The following is a 16405-nucleotide window of genomic DNA, read 5'->3' as shown; positions in this document are numbered from 1 at the left end:
GAATCTTTATCTATGAGATTGGTCAATCCTATCGATATTCACAATAAAAAGTAATACTCTTAACATAAAAAGTAATATTTTTTCATGGACGACCCAAATAAAAGATCCGTATCACAAAATACGATCCGTGAGACCGTCTCACACAAGTTTTTACCATTATACACATGTATCGTGTGTGCAGTGTTCCTTGTTTCTCAATTAAGATTTAAATTTATTTTAAAAATATACATTGTTTCTCAATTAAGATTTAAATTTATTTTAAAATTTCAAAATTTCAAAATTACTATAATTTATATAATTTATTCTTAATTATTAAGATTTAAATATATGAGTTGATATTTATATTTCATTTTTTTGTTATTTGTACTAAATTTATGAATAAATTTAATATATATTATACACATAAAAATAAAATAGCATATAGATAACACAAAATACAGGTAATATCAACTCCTTTTAAATATATATATTTTGGATTTACAATTTCAATTACATTTACAAATACGTAAATGAATACTTACGAGGTTTTTTTCTCAACAACGGTGAAGGAATTAAAACTAAATAAATAATTAACTATTGTCAAAATTTTTATGCCTTTCAATTTTGACTTTGATTTTATTTATAAATAAATTGAGCTGATCAACATAAAATTCAACTCAAATTTCGACTCTCAGCCAAACCCCAATTTTTTTATGATGGTAATCGCCAAGAACTTGACTTCGGATCAGCTTCAGTTTTTCGACTCGAATGGATATTTGGTTTTGGAATCTTTTTGCAACCCAGATGAAATAAAATCTCTCAGATTAAGAATGGATTATTTACTTGATGAATTCGACGCTTCGGGGAAAGCCTCAATTTTCTCCACCAAGAACCAAGTAGATATTTTTTTTCATTGATTTTTTGAGAGTTTTTTTTTTGTTTTTATATTTACTTCGATGTTTAATTGAACAAGCAATAAATTCTTAATTTCCCTTTCTGTTTATTGATCTCGGTTTAGCAAAAAACTTCGGATGATTACTTCTACGAGAGCGTTGAGAAGATTTCTTTTTTCTTTGAAGGTATGGATTTATGATAGCGTAATTCGTTTCTTATTGATTCCCTTGTGTTGTATTTGGCTTTTGAGTGAAAATTATAATATCTGTTTTCGACTTGCTTGGCTTCACTGTTATTTTATGCATATGAAATTGCATTATGTTCTATTATTCTAACTCAGTGCCAATGAAGAGCTGAACAATATTTATTGGTTTAGAAAAATTATTATGAAATTTTATATAAATTTTTGATTTGAGAAATGGTGCTCTGCTAACAACATATATGGGCTTTTGGAAATTTCTGATTAAAAGAAGTGCCCTTGCATTGTAATTTGACAGAAAAAGCATTTGATGATGATGGTAACTTGAAGCAAGCAAAGCAAGTCTCAATAAATAAAGTTGGTCATGGTATGATTGATTATCTCATTTTGATTATGTATCTTGGCCGCTAATTTGGCTTCTCCCTTATGGTATGAATCTTGGTTTTCCTGACAATATTGTGTTATTTGATTTTTTTCAGCATTGCATGAACTAGACCCTGAATTTAAGAGGTTCTCGAGCTCAGAGAAATTGTCAAGTTTAATGTTGTCCTTGGGTTACCAAAGACCAGTAATAATTCAGTCCATGTACATTTTCAAGGTGCATTAACTTGTAATCATGAGTTGCATCGCTAGATTTTCAATTCATTCTTTTGTTCGAGATTTTGTGATGTTTCATCATGAGCATAAAGGCCGTACTACTTGTTTGGCTGACAATTCACATGCTAGAAGCAGCCCATGTTAGATTTGTACAAAACAGGATCCCAAGAAGAACCTAGTTGTCACATTTTGTATCTTTTATGTTTCCAAATTTTCAAATATGAGATATTTGGAAATCGACGGAACTATCCCTTGTTGCGCTGTGTAAAGACTAGGATTTCTAGTTTGCTGATGAATTTTGTTAGTTCCTGGTGGGGGGAGACTTTACTGGCATTTAAGTGAGTATAGATATTGTATTGTTTGTTCTTTTGTTACAAACTATGCATTAATATTCTAGTTTCTTAGTTTTTTCTTGTTTTTATTTTCTGTACAGATGAAATAATTTTTATGAATAAATAAAAAGAATACTTAATTTGATATTGTACCAGGAAATTAGCATGTCCAAGCTGATTAATAGTATACGAATGTGTACTCTGTATAATCCGGTAGATATTATTCTGTGAATTTGATCGTATCAGATTATATTGATAAATTTCCCAATTCATGCTTGGGACGTTCCAGAGAAGATTTATGTATTTTCTGTTTCATTTGCATCTTTATATGAGATTGTGATCTGGTTAGTATCGTATCATTCCGCTGTGGCAGATATTCACTGATAACATTTGCTTTTCCCCTCTATTGCTCTCTTTTCTCCTAGTTCCTTCTGGTTCGGGTATTGTTTGTACATGCTGGCATTAGATTTTGAGAAAAGTCTGAGAAATTTCACAAAATTAGAGTTTCCCATTTGGTTCTGTCAGATCGTAATGTTTTTTTTTTTTCTAGCAACCTGGAATTGGTGGAGAAGTAGTACCACATCAAGACAATTCGTTTCTACATACGGATCCAACGACTTGCACGGGGCTTTGGCTAGCTCTACAAGATGCCACAACTACAAATGGCTGCCTCTGGGCTATTCCCGGATCTCATAAAGGTGTCCCCTTTCTTGCAATTCATTTTTGCACAATCTCAGATGTTACTGAAGGTATAAAAATTTGTTGCGCTCTAAAGTTTCCTCTGGCTCTGATTTCTTTACAAAATTAATTTAGCCGGTCTAGTGAGAAGATTCATCAGAGACGAAAAGGGGGTTCACTTTGATAAGCCATCTCCATCCTACGAGCTGGAGGATTTCGTCCCTATTGAAGTGAAAGCTGGGACACTGGTTGTCATTCATGGAGATTTAATTCACCAGAGGTGTGTTGCATGTATAGAACGCAACATTATTTTCCTGTTCTGCTGTATATTCTTTTTGCATCGTCTACTTATCGGATTTATTCTGCAGTTTTGAGAACAAGTCCTCAACATCGCGGCACGCGTATAGCTTGCACGTGATTGATACTAATGGCTGCAGATGGTCTCCGGACAATTGGTGAGTGACAAGATATTAACATATCATGTTTGTCACTTTGTTTTCTTATTCTTTCTGATTGCCGATTCGTGACTTTATGAAATGACCTTCAATTTTTTTTATAATCTTTTAAACATAAGACATACTTGGCTAACTCAATACAAAATTCAGCATGCAACAAATGAATTTAAAACATGTCTCCTTGAAATTTTACCCACAAGACCCTACAATAATTACCCATGCAAGTAAGAGCAAGTAAACAGCTTATGAAATAAAATATATTCAGCTCCCTCTTTAACTCCCCAAAAATTCCAGCAACTTCATAAACTTAGAAAATAAATTGTAGGAAGTCTTCTCTAAACCATAGCCCTCTAAACAATTAAATCCAGAATAAATAATATTCAGCAATCATAAAATGATATTGTTGCAATATTTGCTATCCGCAAGTGTACGGTGTCAAGTTTTAGTACTCTGTAGAGCACAAATATCGATCCTACAGGGAGTGCAATTTAATTATAAATTAATTACCACAGTTAAAATAATCAGATTTTATTTAAAAATTTTAATAGAATGTTTGTTGTTAATCATGAACTAAAATTAATGAAAGCACACAAATGATTTAAAATCAGTGAGAATAAGAATCTAGAGGTACGATTTCACTTGGTTTTCACTTTATTAAAATTATAATTGACATCTATATTTGTAATTTCAACCTGTTTACTACCCAAGAATTCTCAACTATTTCTACTTCTTTCCCAAGTGATGCGTAGGAATCATCTATTCCTACTTCGATATTTAATTTATTTCTTGTTGGTCACAAGTTACGCGGCCATGCTTGATTCCTGCAGCAACATAAACAACAGTCAAAAACACGTAAATCCGCTCGATAAGCCACACTTTCATGTCAATTCCTTGGATAATTTAAGTGCAAAACTTGCATTTATCAGATATAAGGCTAAAACATGTCCATGAAATATTACTCTTTTATCAACTCTCGTCAAACTTATTACGGAAAACGAAAGGTCTCAGACAGTGCACATTTGATATGTGTGAATCCATTCGATCACCCTAGTCATCTCAATCATCGTTACCTGCACCAATTGAATTTTGCGAGTTTAAAGACTTAGAAATTTTTTTTTATGATACAAAATAATACGTAATAAACAAATTTATTTTTATGAAAAATAACGTCAACTTTCTTGTAAAATTTTAGAAACGATAAGCATCACATAAGCCCGTTAACTCCTTCACAATATCTATACCTGACAGGGAAAATCTGGCAAAGCTAATACCTCTATCAACTTTACCTTATAGGAAAAATCCGGCAAAGCTTAATACATACCTCTATTAACCTCATAGGGAAAATCAGGCAAAGCTTATCATTAAAACTTCCGACAATCGAACTGTCATTATGGATGTAAACGATTCAAACCAAACCAAACAGTATCAAGCTTGAGCTTGGCTCGTTTAAGATTGTTTGAGGGCTCAAGCTCGATTCGAGCTTCTATTATCAGGCTCGAGCTCGGTTTGTATTCAAATTACTAAGCGCGAGAAAAGCTCGAGCTGGACTCGTTAAAAGCTCGTTTATCATGTTAATCAAGCCGGGCTCGAGCTTGATTCATTAATAGCTTGTTTATCATGTTTAACAAGCCTGGCTTGAGCTCGGCTCGTTTTCGAGCTCGTAAAGCATATAATTGAGCTCGATTTTGAGCTTGATTCAAGCTTTTTTAAAAATTAAATCTATCTATGAACTAATTTTAAATAAGACATAAAAATATAAATTCATTAATAAATAACCAAAACGACAAAAATAACTACTAAAAAAATATAAACTCATTATATTATTGAACATCACAAAATAATATATCTAGCATCCAGATAACAAATATTCGTCATACATTGATATCACCATATAACTAGCATTGCAATAATTTCACTCCTTTAATACTCTATTCGATGTGTTCCAAATAAATTTTATTTTTTAATCAATATAAATTTATTATATTCAATTTAATATAATATTTTAGGATAATATTTTGTAAAGTTACTCAACGTGTATATGACTTTGTGATGTAAATTTTTTGGGGAGAAAATAATAAGTTGATGTATTTCTGTTAATTTATTATGTTTTAAAGAACGTTTTAGTATAATGATATTCAAGTAAGATAAAAAATGTAATTGTCACTATATGGTATAAATTCATCTTTTTTTCAACTATGTTTTGTATTCAATTCCTTCCATTGACATTAGTAATAATATTTTTATTTGTAAACTCAACAAATGAGCCAAGTTCGAGCTTACGAGCTACCTAAACGAGTCGAGCTTGAGTTCAAGCTTACGAGCCACTTAAACAAGTCGAGCTCGAGCTCGCGAGCCTGTTATCAAACATGTTTGCGAGCCTATAATCGAACATGTTTGCGAGCTCACGAGCCGAATATCCTTAGGCTTGAGCTTGGTTTGATTAAATTTTCGAGCTCGAAATCGAGTTTGAGCTTGGTTTGATATGATTAACAAACGAACTTAAACGAGCTTTTTACCGAGCCGAGCTTCGAATAGCTCGCGAACTGTTTGGTTCATTTACAACCCTAACTGTCATCAATCCCAATTTAGTCCAACATTTCTGACTAATACTGGAAAACATTTACCAACAATGACACAATCAATCCTTTAATTGTAACAGCCAACAGTCAAATATGTTTGGCCAAACGATGAATATCCATGGATCGAGAAAATTTGCAATGGGCCCCATAAGGTCCCACGCCCATGAACAATCATTCAGCAAGGCACATCGACTTACGACCCTTACCCGTGCCAGTCCATTGGTTAAGGCATATCGACTTAACGCCCATATTCTAAACCCGTGCTAGTCAAATTTCTCAGAGTCAAATAAATGCATGCCCGTGTCAGTTTATAAAAACTTCATTAAACTTTTTCGTTTAAATTTTCGTTCGACATCCCAACGTCAAGCTACCCAGGTTAAGGCTATAATCCAACAACCTCTAACTTAAAAATGACGTACATGCTGCCCGGAAGTTAAATTTACATGTGCTGTCTGAAAGTTTAACCATTTAGAGGAGTCATTTGGAAATTTCTCTAATATGCACAATCGGCATGGAGGTGTCAAAATATTACTGCCCAAAGTTTAATTAGGCTAAATCATCCAAGAAAGGACTCCAATCTTAAAATCATTATTTTATATATGACCGAACCATTTGCCCTTAATGTCACCAAAATCTAGCAGAATGTAAAAGAAACCCACGTGGATTGAATGACAAGCAATTTACAAATTTCCTTTTCGTTAGGAAAAGTTTGTTCGTCGATATTATATATATATATGCACACATCTCAAACGCAATAAAATTTCATCGTCGCATGAATCTTGTAAAAATACTATCAAAGCACATCATATATTCAATCAAAAATATTTAATACAGTTCAATCGATGTGTCCAAGAAGGGAATCAAACTTGCATAAAGAATTAGAAAATTTTCATAAACATTAAAACCCATAAAATTTACAGTGATCACATCAGTAATCATGCACAGAAAATTCAAAATGTTCATACTATGATTCAACTGGGCGTCAAAAGGTGGAAACATCACTTGCCTTGAGTTTAAGAGTGAGATGGTTCGCGTTTTGGCACTGAGGATTGAAGAACGCCTACGTTTGTTTTCCTTGAAAATCCACAAGTTGAATCAAATTCTACTCCTCCTCTAAGAACCCCAATCTCCCCCTTCTCTTTTCTCCCTCTCTTTTTTTATGTGAATACGGTTTGTGGGTGATTAAGGTCTAAGGATGTAATTATTCATAATTTTATTTAATCTTCTATATTTTTTTTTTTTTAAAAAATACATATTAGATTTTTAAAAGAAAAAGCTGAACTCAATTTTCAAATTTCTCCTTCCCTATGTAGCACGTATACCTTAAATATATTTTTTTTAAGTATTGGATACAGATACGACACGGATACGGATACGACACGCGGATACGTGTGTCGGATACTTCAAAATCCGTGTCGTTGACTTTGTTTAGGGTTGACCAGTCGGATACGTTTTGGACACGGCGAGGATACGCAATGTATACGGCGTGAATACGTTTTTCGGATACGTGTGGGCAAAATTGCAAATATTTAAAAGATTTAAGGGTTAATTAAAAAAAATTAAAATTACTAAGGACTAAAAGGAAAATAATTTAAAATAAATTGGGTTGGGCTTTTAAATCCCTAAATACATTTGTAAGTTTCTTTCATTCTATTTCTGCTCAAAATATTATATCTATCTCTATAATTTTTACATCTATTTCTATACATTTATTCGTTTCTTTCATTCTATTTCTGCTCAAAATATTACAATAATCTCTATAATTTTTACATCTATCTCTATACATTTGCCCGTCTCTTTCATTCTATTCATGCTCAAAATATTACATCTATCTCTATAATATTAAATCTATCTCTATAATTTTTACATCTATCTCCATACATTTGTCCGTCTCTTTCATTCTATTTCTGCTCAAAATATTCAATNTATATTGTTTTGAAACTAAACATAATTAAATTTAAAGGGGAATACTGCTAGCTCTTAAATCCTTTTATTAGGAAATTTAAGTTCTTGTCTCTAATTCCCTGTAATTACAATTTATATAACCTTCCGAAAGGAAAACTCTAGAATTTATATGATACCTTTGTCATTCTCTGGTGTTCTTCCCTTGGCCTATTTCTGAAACTTCTCACCTACAAACATAAAAATATTTCCTTCGAGTCCAGTTAGCAAGAAAAATCCATAGAATTTTAAATAAACATTTAGCATACCAATTAAATTCACATAATTAGAGTTAAAATAGGCATGTGACTTCTGTGAACGATTTTGGGCGTTACACATTACTATCCCAATCTCCGGATAAAGAATGAAGGGAATGTGCACGCCCTAATGAAAACAACCTGATATGTATATTCTTATTCTTGTGAAACTGAAACTTCTTGATAATAGTCAACCTGATATGTTTTTTCTTAAATCTCGTGAAACTTCTTGAAAATAGTCGACACTATTATCACTGCTTGTAATTTCTACCTGAATTATCTAATTGTATAATTTTTTGTATGATTTCAATATAAGACCTTTGTGCTTTTGTGATGTTTATGTGATTAAATTTGTTCGTTGCAAACCAAGTCGAGACAAGACCTTGATTTAAGGTTGGGAGGCCTCCAAAAGGAACAAGAGATCTGAAAACTTGTATTTCATTTTATATCCAGAATGATATAACATAGACAGCGGCTTCTTGAATTTGTATTGAGCTTTATATACATGTCATTTGACTATGCTTCCACATTAATATTTGTCAGGATTAGAAGAACTGTGGATCCCGAGCCACTTTATACTTCCTGAGGTTCACTGCTCGGAAAATCGATTCCATTTGTTTCTTAAGTTGATAAATATTTTGGTTTTCTCTTCTGGATGACGGACATCTCCTAGTGTGGCTCATAAATTATAAACAAGTATGTATGTTTTGATTTTTCTTTTCTGAAATTTGAATTTGGATGAATAAGTGTAGACAGATTCTTATACTGCATCATGCTGCACAATGTGGAACTATGTATCTGTTAGAGTAGATGCTCTGTAAGTCAACTGTTGGCTAAAGAATTTAATATAATTCATTATTTGATGGTTTGTTATTTCTTTATCTGTATACACATGCAATCAATATAGATAAAGACCTTGATCATACTTTAATACAAATGAATCGTAATTCGATGTTGAAACTCATTTGTAAGCACTGTATAATCTAAATTCGTTCTTAGTCGATTTAGCCGCCTAAAACATGGATAAAGGTCGCTTGAGCTCGAGACTAGCATCTGTGATGTTGTGTACCACGTTTCTTGGTAAGGGCATATATATGTCCAAACATGCAGATGGGTAGTCATACGATGATTATACCGAACTACCCTCCCTCGGACTTTCCAAGTAATTATCATTAATCGAGAGGATAAGTTTGGAAAGTCCGTGGTTATGATTGTACACCATTAGTCCTTACGATCGGGACAATACTGAAATTCTATATGCTAAGGCTGTGCTTTGACTCGTTTACCGATTCAAGGAGGGTCATCAGGTGGCGAGATTGTGTACAGTTGCGACACATTAGGAGTCAGTGCATTGTAGTCGGGAATTCACCGCTCACCTAGTGGATATCTATTGTGATTTGATGAAATAATAGTGCATGGAATCTCTGTCCAGAGTATGAAATATACGTTAGAGGAGTTCTCCAGTTGTACATGTGATGTCACTATTTATTCTCAAATATGTGTCACATAGTTATCGAATTATTATGCAACCCTCGATGAACCAATGGTTGCAGATTCGATCAGGATATATGAGATGAAAGGACCGTACTGTACGTTAATCATAATCGACTAGTTATTGCAGGCACATCAGTGATACTTAGGGAATCATGGAACGATGCTACTAGACGCTCTTACCATGATTCGATGGGTTTAATGAGAAATATGATTTCTGACATTCTCATGATCAATTGTTGGTACATAAAATGAGGCAAATTAGGGTAAGTCCGAATAAAAGATTATGTCCTGAATCACAAAGAGTTGTGAGCTCATGGTTAGCTGTATCCCTGAACCATTGAGGGTCACACCAGCATTGGATCATTTGTTTCCGTTGAGAGAAATATAAATTCAAGGAGTTGAATTTGTATAAAATAGTTGAGAGAAAAATAAATTCAAGGAGTTGAATTTATATAAAATAATAAATTCAATGAGTTGAATTTATGATAATTAAATTTTTAGATAATAAATTCAAGGAGTTGAATTTATGAGATAGTAAATTCTTGAAGTTGAATTTATTAAACTTTGGAGGTGATAAATTCAAGGAGTTGAATTTATAATTTAAACATTAAAATTCAAGGAGTTGAATTTATGATAATTAAATTTTTAGATAATAAATTCAAGGAGTTGAATTTATGAGATAGTAAATTCTTGAAGTTGAATTTATTAAACTTTGGAGGTGATAAATTCAAGGAGTTGAATTTATAATTTAAACATTAAAATTCAAGGAGTTGAATTTATGATAATTAAATTTTTAGATAATAAATTCAAGGAGTTGAATTTATGAGATAGTAAATTCTTGAAGTTGAATTTATTAAACTTTGGAGGTGATAAATTCAAGGAGTTGAATTTATAATTTAAACATTAAATTCAAATGTTGAATTTATAAAAGATTTAAATTTAATGTAATGAGTGTATGTATTATGGGCTTGTAGAAGCGCTGGTCTTCGGGTTGTGTACGCCATCAGTCCAGTCAAATCATCCATCAAGCCCTCCTTCAACCTCACCTGCATCCATCACATCTAGTGAGTCTAAAGACTCAACACACCATAATCTTTATAACAAATAATACGTATAAAACCACATGAAACAGTGAAAATACTTTTAGTAAAAATAACATTTCATGACATGCAACATAAACTTTAATTTTCCTTTTTCCTCAACATGACATATCATAACATTTTTCATGATCAGAAACATTTTCCTTTTCCTTTTTGTTGAATTCAGATCGTTAATTGTGACTTTCCTCAAACCTTAAAAAGTCGATGGATCCATCTACATGAAACCACAGTATTGGGCGGCGGAGGACACCAGCAACACTCTCACTGGTCAACTGGGCCCTGGCCTATCCTCATCGAATAGGAATACGATCGTCGGGGCTCCTTCTGGGGCCTTTTCCCTTAAATGGGTTCCTTTGGGGGCCTTTTCCCCTCACGACATTCTCATTCTTACCGTTACCACAAAACCGTTACCACATAACCGTTACCACATATTCGTAACGATGGAAATACGATCGTCGGGCTCCCACTGGGACCGTCACCCTCACGATATCTCCTACATTATCGAATTAGTCACAATTACTTCACTTCCTTCAACGTTTACATTCTCATTACTTTATAAAAATCATTCATAACATATCATTTTGTTTTTGAAGTCAAGCATGCAACATGTCTTTTAAATGTCTTCCTTCAATCATAAAAATCAAATAGACATTTTAAAAATCATTATTTAATCATGAACATTTTATAAACCTTTAAAAATAATCATAATATCATAAAAATAGCATTCAGAGCACTGCCATGAAGTTTACTAATTTTTGGTGTAAAAAGACCGTTTTACCCCTGGACTTGACATTTTACGTTTTTGACTTTTTTCTTGATTTCTTGACTCTAACATGTCCCAAATAATTATTTAAGCCTAAATTATTTTTTTCCATAATTTTATTTAGCTTAAATATTAGACTTTTTCATTTATCTTTATTTAATTGTTTTGACGGTGTTTTAATCCTGAAAAATCCCAAACTTTAATATAAAATTCCTAAATTCAAAATTTAGTCTTTTTATATTATTTTAGCCCTTACGAACCACGACTCGACCCCGTGAGCCGTTTTTTCAATTTTTTCATTAGTTAAAACCCTAAATTGACACCTAAACTTTGACCCCGAGCCAACTTTCGATTTTCACGAATTACCCCCGAACCATGTTGATCTAAAACCTGACCAACCTCCTAAAGTACCCTACTGGACCCTTAGACCACTAAGTACCCATCCCAAACCCCAAAAACGTACGCTGGAAGTCGCCACATGCTGCAGCCGAGAATCCCTAGTGTGGTAGGACTCTATGATTTGGTGTCTAGGACCTAACCCGACGCCCCAGCCCTTTGACCATCACATTGTGCACCTTCTTAGGACCCTAATGAGACACCCTAGCCCAGCCCATGGCCTACATGCCGAGCCCCTACGCCCCTGGACGCCTTCACCCTCTCGCGCACATGCTGCGCGGGTCTCGGGTGGGAGTCCTAGCATGGCTAGGACTCCTTCCCCAGCCCTTACCGCGAGTCCTAGCATGGCTAGGACTCTCCCCCTGACTCCCATACGACTCTGGCTAGACCTTGTCCTAGCCGAACCAAGCCTAACCCCCAAGACAAGAAAACAGCACCCCACGTTCCCATGACAGCCGAGATCGATTCCAGCTTGTTTCCTCTGTGGTTTCCGTGAGTTTAGTATATTTGTAGGACTCTAGTTCATGTAAAAACTTTGCTTGAACATAACTTAACATCATGACAGCCCCTTAAACACAATATGACATGAATTTGGAATTAAAAACCATGCTTTAAACAACTCATATGCATGAAAAACGAAATATAATAAAGTTTTTTGTTTATTCATGCACAATGATTTAAAATATTTACTATGGTGTGAAAGACGAGAAATGAAAGAATTATGGCGTGCCTTTACGTTTTATACGCACGAAATAATGTTGGCGACGAAGAACGTAGTGAAACCTTGACTAGCTTTTTCCTTGAATCCTTCGAAAATCCCTTCAATATGCTGTGAGGGTAGGGTTTTAGGTAATTAGCGTATTAAATAGCTAATTAGATACTAACTAGGATTTAGGCCTATTAAGCCTCTAAATTAAGCCCATTAGTCTTAATTAGAATTTAATAAAATATTATCAAGGTTTTTGTTTAAATAAATTTGTGAATTTATTAGCCGAGTTGCCAAAAAGCTCGTATTTTAGTTGAAAAACCAACAACGATAAAGTTACGTCCCGACGTATAAAATCACCCCAAAACCTTTTATTTTCAAAAATACTAAAAAGAAATAACCATATTTTAAATAATGAAGGACAATTATTAAATAAAAACATTTTACGTTTTTTCAGCCCTCGGTCTCCGTTCTTCGATCGCAACTTGAATATTCCTTAAAAATACAATTTTTATGCATGATGATAATGAAATCATATTTTTCATATAAACATGTATGTCACAAAATCTATTAGCAATTAAATCAGTTAATTAGTCATTTTTCATGTTTCCTAGATTCGCATGCAGTTGGATTACTTCTTAATTTTGGACCTTACATAACCCATGACCGAGCCCTGGCCCCAGCCGTGGCTCCCCTGCCCTCACAACAAGGAACCCGATCACCCCAAAACCTTTGACAGCAACTTTCGGTTCTCACCTGTTTCTTTGTTCTTGTCGTGAGTTTGGTGACAGGTTAAGGTTCTAATTCATAAAAACGTTTTGCTTAAACATACTTTGACATCATGGCAGTCCCTTAACATGCATATAACAAGTTATTTGAATCAAAAGTCATCTTTTATCATCACTCATGCATGAAAAACGAGAAAATAGCATGTGTTCTTTGTTTAATCATGCAAACCGATTTCAAATATTTACTATGGTGTGAAATATGAGAAAAGAAAGAATTATGGCGTGCCTTTTCATTTTAAACGCATGATTTTACGTTGACAAATCGAAGAACGACGACGAGGAGACGACGGATTGAACCCTTGCAAACTTTTGAACTTTTCTCCTTAATTGCCTTGTGTGTGCTTGTGTTTATGAGTTGGGGGAGAGTTTCAGATTTGTTGGGCGTGTGATTTCTAAGGGTTTGAGGTGAGTTTTCATATTAAATAGTAATTTAAATCCTTAGTTAAGCTTAGGCCGAATAAGCATACCAATTGGGCCCATTAGTGCTTAAGTATAATTTAATAAAATATTATCAAAGTTTTTGTTTAAATAAATTTTTGAATTTATTAACTAGGTTGCCAAAAAGCTCGCATTTTTATTGAAAAACCAACATTGATAACATTTACTCCCGGCGTATAAAATCAACTCAAAACCTTTTATTTTCAAAAATATGAAAAACCATCAACCATATTTTAAATAATTAAAAATAATTATTTAATAAAAACATTTTACGTTTTTCAGCCGTCGGTCTCCGTTCCTCGATCGCAACTCTAATAACCTTTAAAAATTCATTTTAATGCAACCATGCAGAAAGGTATATTTTAAACATGTTAAAATGCACAACATAAATAATTTATGCAATTAAAATAATTTAATTAAAATACAAAGAATTTAATAATTTGTATGCATGTGGTTCGCGTGGTCCTTTAAATTTTCGGGGCGTTACAATATAGAAGGTCCATGTTTTGAGGTATGGAAAAGTTTTGGTGATGTTTCAAATTCGTCGATTTTTGAATATAAATCTGATAAATTGTTAAATCATACAGAAATTGAAGATTGTTGAATAGTGTATGATTTTAAATCACTGGAATTGGGTGATTTGATATTATATATGTTGTCGTTTATTATTGTTGATGTTGTTGGCTGTCGTTGTTGGGAGACGTCACGTTGATGTTGTTCGTTCAACGATATCGCTGTCACCGGAGTTGGGGTGTGATGTATCATCGATGTTGTTGTTCGTTCAACGATATTGCTGTCGCCGGAGTTGGGGTGCGACGTATCGTTGATGTTGTTGTTTGTTCGACGATATTGTTGTCGCCGGAGTTGGGGTGCGACGTATCGTCGATATTATTGTTGCAGTGTGATGTTGTTGAGGTTGTTGATGGCTGATTGTCCAGAAACGGCAAAGGGGGTATTTCTGTTATCATATCAGTTATATTTTATGTTGTTTTTAATATAACTGTTATCTATTGCGATGATGTTGTTGTGTATGCTCACCTTTTGGGGGCTGTTTTTGTTGGACAGGTTACAGGACTATGCCGTGAGACAGGATAGTGGTGAAGGACTAGGTGTGTCTAGTCAAACAGTCCTGTATATAATAGTAGATAGAGACAATATAACTTATTGTCTTATTTGAGTTGTATGTGAGTATTTATTATACTGTTTCTGCTACACTGACGTAGATAGTGTGGTGATTGCACTATTTTGTCGTATATACATTATATTATTACGTCGTCGAAAGGAAAATTTTTATGCATATGACGTCACATGTTGTATAATTACGTGGCGAGGTTTGGGGCGCCACAGAAGCAGTTGAAGAACCAATCTTATCAGAACATTCAACCTCAGAGCCTATCTTTCAACAAACTAAAGAACCAGTTCAGTCGGCTGCCACGACTGAACAAGCTGTTCAAGCTGAAAATGAAGAAGATCAGTTGCACGAAAAATCATCTGAAGAAGTGCAAGCTGAAAAACAAACTACAGTGCCAGTTTTTCAATCAGCTGATGAACCATCTACAGTGTCAGTTGAGCCAACAACTGAAGAGACAACAACTGAAGTGCCAACCACTGTATCAGCTGATGAACTTACTGATGAACCTATAACTATCTCAATTGAACAACCAATTGAAGAGCCTTCAAGCTCAACTGATGTTCAGAATCCCTCACTTCTTCCAGGACCTCAACAAGAGAAAATAACATAAGATGTCTCAGAACAAATTATTGTTGCGACTGAATCGACAGACAGAGCATTGATAATATTCAGTCAGGAAGACAAGGAACATGAACCAGAAGCCTCTGGAGTCATGTCTCCTAATATATAAATGACTACTGACTCAATGATAGAAGACATTCAGTCCAATCTTCTCAGTATGAGCTCATCCATTTTTGATATCAAGTCAACCCAGCTGCTGCACACATTGAAGATTGACTCTATCAAGGAGAATACTATGAAGAGTTTACAGCAAGTCACAAAAGATGTGGCTTCACTTTTTCTCCAGATAGATCAACTAAAGAAGGACCGAGTGACTATTCAGGCTCACTTCAACACTCAAGACATGTTCTCCAAGCGCAAGGATTTCTTGCGAAACCCTATCACCAAAAGAATGGATCAGATGCAAGAACAGATAATGAGTGCCTCATCGAATGTCACTTCGGAAGTTCGTAACTTATCTAGCAAGGTTGACAAGTTTGACAAAAAGGGGGAAAAAGAAGAAAATAAGAATGATCAGCAGAAGCAATCAAAGAAGAGGCCTAGTCAACAAACTGATCTTGAACCAGCTAAAAGAGTAAAGAAATAGAAGATCAGTTGGAATACAGTCTCAATTCTTATTCAGTTGAAGAATTTGGCAGATTTTGTATTTTAGTCGGTTTATGAGATTCGTTTATTCTTTCATTCTTTGTACGAATCTGTACATTGAAAACGTTGATTATAAAGATTATTTTATCTACACAATGAGTTCAGTTGATCAGTTCGTATTTTTCTAAGTTTTGTCAAATACCTAAAATTGGGAAATGGTTGGAAACTGAATTTAGGTGCTTTGACAAATTGAGCTTAATATATCGAATAACTTATCAAGATAACTGAAAGAAACTGATCTAAAAATATGCAAACTATTGGTTACTTAACAGAAGATCAATACGCAGATAATCAAAGGCAACTGAACCAGCTGACTGAACTACGCAGACAACTGACTGATCAGTTGCTACCAACAGTTGTGAGCTTATCAGTTATAGCCTATCAGCTGATCTTTCAGCTGTACAAGTAATC

The 16405-nt window shown here is 34.0% G+C and overlaps 1 protein-coding gene across 1 annotated transcript; it reads left to right on the top strand.

Annotated features, from left to right (window-relative positions):
- Nucleotides 1-639: 639 nt before the first annotated feature.
- On the top strand, nt 640-8704 carry LOC140965235 (phytanoyl-CoA dioxygenase). Its single transcript, XM_073425376.1, has 8 exons — nt 640-875; nt 998-1058; nt 1371-1439; nt 1552-1670; nt 2552-2699; nt 2815-2959; nt 3048-3134; nt 8455-8704. Exons 1-8 carry the CDS (start codon nt 693-695, stop codon nt 8495-8497), a joined length of 855 nt encoding a protein of 284 aa, XP_073281477.1. The 5' UTR covers nt 640-692; the 3' UTR covers nt 8498-8704.
- Nucleotides 8705-16405: the final 7701 nt, after the last annotated feature.

Source organism: Primulina huaijiensis, chromosome 18 (genome assembly GCF_012295235.1).
Source record: "Primulina huaijiensis isolate GDHJ02 chromosome 18, ASM1229523v2, whole genome shotgun sequence".
NCBI classification, from domain to species: domain Eukaryota; kingdom Viridiplantae; phylum Streptophyta; class Magnoliopsida; order Lamiales; family Gesneriaceae; genus Primulina; species Primulina huaijiensis.
Note: the sequence above shows the minus strand (reverse complement) of the source record. Positions and strands in the feature narration are given on the sequence as shown.

Bases quoted from the DNA above. Each gene is read 5' to 3' on its own strand.
- LOC140965235 (XM_073425376.1), top strand. From the start codon at position 693: ATGATGGTAATCGCCAAGAACTTGACTTCGGATCAGCTTCAGTTTTTC. The intron at 2,960-3,047 runs GTGTGTTGCATG...TTTATTCTGCAG, and splicing joins GGAGATTTAATTCACCAGAG to TTTTGAGAACAAGTCCTCAA. The intron at 3,135-8,454 runs GTGAGTGACAAG...AATATTTGTCAG, and splicing joins AGATGGTCTCCGGACAATTG to GATTAGAAGAACTGTGGATC.